The sequence below is a fragment of the Cyprinodon variegatus genome, unplaced genomic scaffold (assembly GCF_000732505.1).
Source record: "Cyprinodon variegatus isolate N-32 unplaced genomic scaffold, C_variegatus-1.0 Scaffold950, whole genome shotgun sequence".
Lineage (NCBI taxonomy): Eukaryota > Metazoa > Chordata > Actinopteri > Cyprinodontiformes > Cyprinodontidae > Cyprinodon > Cyprinodon variegatus.
In genome coordinates, this window is record NW_015151403.1 from 97367 (window position 1) to 98633 (window position 1267).

The 1267-nt window shown below is 39.1% G+C and overlaps 1 protein-coding gene across 1 annotated transcript in view; it reads right to left on the reverse strand.

Moving 5' to 3' along the window:
- Positions 1 to 1267, reverse strand: part of nt5dc1 (5'-nucleotidase domain containing 1) — a 97054-nt gene that overhangs the window by 38269 nt on the left and 57518 nt on the right. The window contains exon 7 of the mRNA XM_015398677.1: positions 151 to 325. Within this exon, the coding sequence (XP_015254163.1) occupies positions 151 to 325 (175 nt within the window). The remainder of the gene's footprint in view (positions 1 to 150; positions 326 to 1267) is intronic.

Genomic DNA, 1267 nt, shown 5'->3' on the forward strand with positions numbered 1-1267 from the left:
TTAATGTGCACAAATAAGGGAATAGTTGATTTAACCATACATGTAAACAGAGTTTTATGGGGCCCCCAGGAACTTGGGGCCCTAGTATTGCCTAATGGTAACCCCCCCCCCCAGCTAAATGTGAAAGTCAGCTCCATTCCAGTCACCTACCCCAGGATGTATTCGCAGACCAGCCTGCAGTAGTCACTGTGGGAGCTGGTGATGAGGAGGAGGACCTTCCCAGCGGTTTTCATGCTGCGCAGCCAGGTCTTCACAGAGTCTGAGCACGGCTGCAGGTAACGGCCAGGATCCTTCTTAATGCTGGGGAAATAAGTCCCTGCATCCTCTGTAAAGACATGAAGAAAAACAACAGAGTGGGATGTAAGCCGAGTATATCTATGGCTTAGAAGCGTCATTTTCCCCACTGACCAATTGAACTCAAACCTGAAAGGATTTTATCCACTATAGCTTTTATCTAGAAATCACGGCTGTTCAAATATATGCATCTATTTGTTAAGCTGTGCACACGCTGTGCGATTCTTTTCAATCGTTGCAAGCAGCTACAGCTCACACTGTACGATGAAACTGCAGGGTTTAAAAGTTCACAGCTCTAGATGTCTCACTCGCACTAGCACCAAGCTAGCTAAATATTAATTTTGTTAAATATATATTTAGCTCCCAATAAAATATTTACTTCTTAAAAAAGTATTTAGCTTCAAATAAATATTTAGTTTGCAAAATCAAATGTTTAGTTCGAAGCTAAATATTAAATTAAAAAACTAAATATTTAATTTGGAGCTAAATATTTATTAAACAAACTAAATATTTAGTTTGCAAATTAAATATTTATTTAACAAACTAAATATTTTGCTAGCTTGGTGCTAGTGCTAGCTGTGGAAGGTGCCTAAACATTTGCCCCTTTGTTAAAACAAATGCCTATGACCAAATAAAACAATTTTTTTCATATACTAAATGTATAGAAATTCCCAGGATTTTACTTTGGTAGTTCACTTCCACTTTTCAGCAGGTTAATTTGCAAATAAGCTAAATATTTAGCTAGCACCAAGGTAGCTAAATATTTAGTTTGTTAAATATGGGCATCAGACTCACTTTTTCCACCGCGAAACCAGAGCAGCAAAGATGCGTTAGCCGCACGTCAGAACTAAACTGGTACAGGCATAAAAATGAAGCAGCACGCGTGTTTTTGCTGCATTTGCTGCGTGCGGTCTGAATGTAGCATAAGTCTTCTGCATGTAGACCAGGGCTCTGTTTGAATTAATGGGCTGCA